Raw genomic sequence first — 6,958 nt, forward strand, 5'->3', positions numbered from 1 at the left:
ACAGTCCAAAAACATGTTGCTAAATTGCCCGTAGGTGTGCATGTGTGAGTGAATGGTGTGTGAGTGTGCCCTGCGATGGGCTGTTCCCTGCCTCGTGCCCATTGCTTCCGGGATAGGCTCCGGACCCCCCGCTACCCAGTAGGATAAGCGGTTTGAAAAATGGATGGATGGATGGATGGATGGATGGATAAAAATAGCAGTGTTGCACAGTTTAGGGTAAAATTTGATTCGCGTTTTCCCCCTCACAATCGAGATCGCGGGCAATTATGCTAGTTGGTTTTATGTTCGATATTCGCTACATTTACTGACATATAAACTGCAATATCTTCGGGATCATGACGGTAATTCTTTTCAGATTAGGCTCCACATGTGAAGTTAAACGAGGAGGATATTTAACACTTTTAGTTAGCTCCACATTCTCCAGCAATATGAATTAAAAATACAAAGCAAGACGGGAATATAAGTCTGCTCACACAAAACTGCCGGAAAACTGAGGGACCGTCTTGAATGTTCAATGCCAATCACCGTGACACCACTTGTACAGCATGTGTCCTATAACCGTCTGTCAATATTGCTCCTTCATTTTAAGCCAGTCAGCATCAAACCAAGTTTAGTGAGTTCCTCTGGCCCTCTCTCATCTTTCGCACCCTTTCAGGAAATGTTGTTCCTCGCCTCATGCCCATAGATTCCAGAATAGGCTCCAGACCCCCCATGACCCAGAAGGATAAGCAGTTTCAGGAAATGGATGGATGGGTTATGTTACGAAAAAAACAGAGGAAAATTGAAAGGAGAAAAAAATACAGTTTATAGAACTGCAATACTGATGCACGGTTTTAGGTCACATGCTTTACAAGTGGTGTTACGGTGATTGGCATTGCACTTTCAAGACGGTCCCTCAGTTTTCCGGCATGCAGTTTTGTGTGAGCAGACGGATATTCCCGTCTTGCTTTGTATTTTTAATTCATATTGCTGGAGAATGTGGAGCTAACTAAAAGTGTGAAATATTCTCCTTGTTTAACTTTACATGTGGAGCCTAATCTGAAAAGAATTGCCGTCATGATCCCGAAGATATTGCAGTTTAGATGTCAGTAAATGTAGCGAATATCGAACATAAAACCACCGCCGTATGTCACCGATCAATGTCAGGTCAGTAATTTAAAAACTATACAGTAAAATAGTTTCAAACTCAGGATATAATAAGTGTAATAGTTGGTGCTTCGCATGGTATTGCGCTTTGTAACAGACGTATTGACAGTCGCAAGATTTTGTCGTCAGTTTGGCTGAAAATGCATTGTTCGTATAGTATGCCTTAATGAAAAAATACCAAATCCAGAGGTCACTATTTTAAAAAGTATACAGTAAAATATATTCCTATGTAATCGCCAGACTACACTACACTACATCGTCATAATAGGTGTGTGTGTGTGTGTGTGTGTGTGTGTGTGTGTGTGTGTGTGGTGGGGGGGGGGGGGGGGGGGGGGGGGTTGATAAAACCCTTTCACCCCAGTGCCTTGTTTAAGGTGTCTGGATAAATATAACGCCTGTCAGAATTCGCCGTGGTGCTGATCTCTGCTATCCCCATTATACATGCAGTTATTTACTTATTTGCCTTTATGTCCCAGAAATGTTGGTACTTGTGTGTAATAAAACCTAATTAAAGAAAGGGATGTTTTATGTACCTGCCACATCAATTTTCCAGAAAAAAATATTATAGGATTTAGCCACTAAATACATTTAAAGCAATTTTGAGTTTGAAAGTATTTGAAGTGCAATTGTTTTAGGCTTTATTGTATATTCACCTTGGTTTTTGTCTTGATGTGTTTTCCTTTTACCTTAAGTAATAGACTAAACTGGCTAGTAATTATTCACCTAAAGAAGTATTTTTTACAAGGCACATCAGAAAAAAACTTTAAAACCAGCCAGATAAACTTCATGTTTGCTTTTGACAGATGAAGAAGGGGATGAGGGTGATGAAGACGAGGACCAATCAAAGACTAGACAGAAAGGGACAAGCAGAGAGCCTCCAGCCAAGCGCACAAAGATACTTAAGGCATAGAGTCTCCTGTGCTGTGGTTTGTGCCTGAAAGAAAAGTTGGCCACCCTAGGGACTGTCTCATTGATTGGTATATGCAATAAGATGGGAAAAGCTCCCCTACCCCTTCTGGACATGGGGCTCCCTGTTGCACCAAGAATGTCAGCCTTCAACATCAGCTGCTTGGTTTTGATCTCATTCATCAAAAATGTGTCTCATTTGTGCTTTTTTATGGATTGACTCCTTTGTTTTGCTGCCAAGGAGAGCAGGAAGTATTAAGGGATTTATGTGCATTTGTCCATATGGTTTAGTGTGTATGATCTTCAGAAAACTTCTGTGGACATTTTTATGCCCTTAATACATTTTATTTCTGCAGATTGTAGCTTATTTCAGCGTCATTATTGAATGATCCAAAGTGCATTTTCTTTTAAACGCCAAAAAGACATACAGCAACACTTCCCCTTTGTTAAAAAAAAGGTGTGTGTGTGTGTGTGTGTCAAGACAAGCCCTTTTGCACTGAGTGAGCACTACACCCTCAAAACACTAAAAACAGCCTTTTCCATTCTGGATATAAAGAGATCATCAGTACAGGGTTCATTTCTGTGACATTGGGCCTTTGGTGTACATCTGTACTTTACTGTTTTCCTCCCAGGGTTGCTGGACAGTGTTGAAAAAGACAGATACACATTTTTACAAAGAGCTATAAAACTTAGTAATACTTGGTAACAAAGTGCATTTGAATTTCAGCTGATATTAAACACGGCTGTTCTGTTTATAAATCTGAAGTTTCATTGTCTCCTGCACAGTGGACACACACAACTTCCTCTGGTTTCCTCATGAAAAATCATAACCTGTACATACATAATGAGGGAATACAAGGGCCTTTCGGTTGACATCAAGTCTACCACCCTTTTCCATACAGAAACATTGAACTGGCAGTATAAACGTGAGTGAATTATTCCCCCCTGATTGGGTTGGAAGCAGACATTACATTCATTTAAATCACTGCCAAAATATGAAAGTACTCAATGGGATTCAAGTCAGCATATTCAGAATACCTTAATTATGGAATGATCCTAGAAGTTCATGTGACCTATATTATTTTGACCGCAGACTCGGTTATAAACCATTCTGTAAGAAATTCACTACAGTAAAAAAGAATATAGTAAATCTTCCTGATTTCAGAAATACCAATACTAATAATGCCATTGATTCTAGAAAGCCATGCTTAGGGTATATCCTCAAATCTAACATAACAGTTCATTAGGTATGCAGATAGTGAGCTTTTGAAAGAAATTAACATCTGTAAAAAGACAAACTCATATGAGAATTCATACTGTACTTTAATGAAAAGTGCACATCTCCCACTGATAAACAGGAAAATGGGACTTCAGTATATCCAGAACAGCGCTGCCAGGATCCTGATGAGGGTGCAAAAGCATGATCACATCATCCCCATCCTGAAAACCCTTCACCAGCTCCCTGTCACACTCAGGATAGGGTACAAGGTCTCCCACCTCACCTACTTACAAGAACTCCTCACCCCCATACCTCCTCACTGCTCTGTACACACCAACACCCTCCAAGTCCCCAGAACCAAGCTCCGTAGCATGGGTGATAGGGTTTTTTCATCTGTGGTGCTGAGGCTGTGGAATGCCCTCCCTGACTACCTGAGAGCCCCACAGTCGACTGATGCTTTTAAACAAAATCTAAAAACTTATCTTTTTAGAAAGACATTTAGTTAAGTATTTTATAGTATAGTCTAGTATTTTTATTTTATAGTATTTTACTCTATTTTTGTTTTACTTTGTCGCACTTCGAGATTGCTAAAATACAAAAAGTGCAATACAAATAAAATGTATTCTTATTATAACAGGAAAATGCCACCAGATCCCAGAAACAAATAAAAACAAAAGGGATCCAGCAGCTAAATGCTACTTGGACTCAGAATGAAATCTGTATTACATGATACATTCAACTCAAACAGGTGTATTGAAATATAAGGCACTTTCCCTACACTAATTCACTGTCGGGATGAACACAGAAAGACAGAAACAAACATGGCATATATTACACATCAGCACACCATATAGGATCCACACCACAATGCAGTTGCCAGGTGCTGGTCGCTACTTCTCTACAACACTCTTAAGCTGTACTAGCACAGGGTTACTGCTGTAAGGATCGCCAGCTACCAGGGTTTAATAAAAAAAAAAATTACGGCATTATGCATATTCTAATACTCCCACAAAAACCAAATGCGATGGAAGGACAGGGAGCAGCCACCATGCAAATTGAAAGGACCCAACAAGCTACCTGAAAGACATGGTTTTGTACCAGCCCATTTGTCAATCAAAGGCATCCTGGAGGTTGAATCTGATTGTTCCCGTTAAGTGTCAATCAGCTGTAGGTGACTGATCTGATTGAACGCCTTTTCAAAGGTCTGATGACGACTACAGAGAATTGTCAAACAGACGGGGAGGATGCAGTAACCGATGGTTTTGGGGTCCATACGAGTGCAGGAGTAGAGGAAGAGGAACACCTGGAGGTAAGGGATAAGTAGGAAGGTAGCCCATACCCAAAAAGGAAAGGACAGCAGACGCACGTTTAACCAGTGAGTCCATGCGGGTGACGCTGAGGACGGCTCGCCAGGTGGTGCAGCCTTTCCAGGCGCCTGTTCCACCATGTCCAGAGTCAGCCGGTTGTACTTCTGGTTGATTTCGAAAACATAATAGAAAGCAGCCGCACTAGCCAGCAGATATAGTACCACGCTTATCCATCCCATCCGCTGACGGAAGTTCATCATTCTCCATAGTCATTCCTGGAAAAGAATTTAGGGTCAATGCAAGAACGCAAAATTGATCTTCAGCATTTTGCTTTACCAGGGGAGTTGGAAGTAAAACTGAGGCTACATCTCAAACAACATCAGTGTACAGGCCGTTCTCTCGAAATTGAGAAATGCCTGAGTAGTCACAGTAAATGAATGCTGAGACTGTCTCGGAGCGACCCACGAACCCGTTAGAATTCACCTCGCTTCCTCCCCCTCACCTTTCTAAATTTATTGATCCATCCGACAGTCTATGTGGTTTTGTTTCCGTGTCTCCTGATGTTCGACCAACAACTGAACCACATATTCGTCGTTTCATACATATCCATCGAACACAGACAGCCTGTCACATGGCCACTTACACTTCTTCCGATAGGAGCACCGGCGTTTGCTCATTGTTTTTTGGTACCGATATTTGACATAAAGTGCAGCGCCACTTAATGGTCGGAGTGGGAAGTGGGGGAATGAAATCAGATCGTGTTGTACTGAACTGCAATATGATTAGGGGTTCAAGCAGCGTTAGCTGCTGGATCCTTATTGTTTTTGTATTTATTATTTTTTTATAGTAGATCATCATTATTTTTTTAATCGTAGAGAAACTATATGTGAGGAATTATGGGTTTGCAGTTTCACTACTGTTCTGCACAGCGAATGTTTCGTTTCATTTGTTATTAACGTGTGCAAATGTTTTCAGCAGATCGTTTTTTTTGTATTGTCATTGTTATATGTAGTTGTTGCATTTTTGAATAAGCCTGGAAATGCACAAATATCTAGCAGATTTTAAATATGCTATTATATAATGTGAAACTCCAAATGCTCGAAACGCGTCGCGTGATGGGATTGAATTAGGCCTACTTAGGCTGGTAGTATATAAAATACGGAAGACACGATTAGCTGATCGGTGCAATTTTTATTGTGGGTCATAAACATAAATATAATAAACTAGCTTGTTAATTTCTTAAATATTGTTCATATGCAATGCTTATTAAATCAAGGCATGCACAAATTAAATTTATATTTAGAGTATTTCCCGATGTCAAAATAGAATTGAGCGTACGTTTCTATCTGAAATAATAATAATCGATATTTTATTGATTCAAATCTCCTCCTGGGTCACATGTGTGTGGAGTTTGCATGTTCTCCCCATGCCGTCGTGGGGTTTCCTCCGGGTACTCCGGTTTCCCCCCACAGTCCAAAAACATGCTGAGGCTAATTGGAGTTGCAATATTGCCCATAGGTGTGCATGTGTGGGTGAATGGTGTGTGAGTGTGCCCTGCGATGGGCTGGCCCCCCATCCTGGGTTGTTCCCTGCCTCGTGCCCATTGCTTCCGGGATAGGCTCCGGACCCCCCGCGACCCAGTCGGATAAGCGGTTAAGAAAATGGATGGATGGATGGATATTTTATTGATTGAAATTGTCTTTACGCCTCCCACAACTTGCTCTTTTTTCATAGAGGAAGTTGTCTGCGAAGGGCTACCACCCGTAGCGGCGCCCAGGGAGGTGGTGGTTAAGGGCCTTGCCGAAGGATCCATAGGCTGAGGTTGGGATTGAATCTGCGACCTTCTGATTACAAGTACACAGGCTCAGCCCACAGAGCCACACGCTGCCCCCCATAAGTTGAATATTCTGACGTGTTAACGTTATTTATGAGTACTCAGTAATACACATTTAGGAATCTGATTAGAATGGGTATGCTACTTGTAATACTCATATATAGGTCTACTAGGTCAATTGTTCATCAGCGTGGTGTGTAGAGTGGACAATAGAATCAGCCATATTACATGCTTTGAAAATCAAGCTTTCGATTAATCCTTAATTTTAGCGCATTTTCCTGTGCACTAAGATTAAAACAATATAAAAATGTGAACTATGTGCTGTATGTGACAGTGTTGTTTATATTCAGCAATGGGCAGCACAAGACTATTATAGAAAGAATCTAATGCTGGAGACATTGTAAGTCATGGTAACGTAAATCACGTGACGTAAAGCAATCTCCTGTTTTAGGACCATTCCTCACACCTCTCTTGCTGGTGGTTCAAATCCTCCGCTCCACTTTGTGCTGTTTACATATTCTGCCCCCTGCATGTTTCCTCTGGTGG

The 6,958-nt window shown here is 41.1% G+C and overlaps 1 protein-coding gene across 1 annotated transcript; it reads right to left on the minus strand.

Annotated features, from left to right (window-relative positions):
* Positions 1-4,421: 4,421 nt before the first annotated feature.
* LOC125720899 (transmembrane protein 251-like) lies at positions 4,422-5,186 on the minus strand. Its single transcript, XM_048996811.1, has 2 exons — positions 5,081-5,186; positions 4,422-4,853 (listed from the first exon to the last, which is right to left on the minus strand). The coding sequence occupies exon 2, from the start codon at positions 4,836-4,838 to the stop codon at positions 4,422-4,424; it is 417 nt and encodes a 138-aa protein (XP_048852768.1). The 5' UTR covers positions 4,839-4,853; positions 5,081-5,186.
* Between the last annotated feature and the right edge of the window lie 1,772 nt (positions 5,187-6,958).

This window comes from Brienomyrus brachyistius, unplaced genomic scaffold (assembly GCF_023856365.1).
Source record: "Brienomyrus brachyistius isolate T26 unplaced genomic scaffold, BBRACH_0.4 scaffold27, whole genome shotgun sequence".
Taxonomy (NCBI): Eukaryota; Metazoa; Chordata; class Actinopteri; order Osteoglossiformes; family Mormyridae; genus Brienomyrus; species Brienomyrus brachyistius.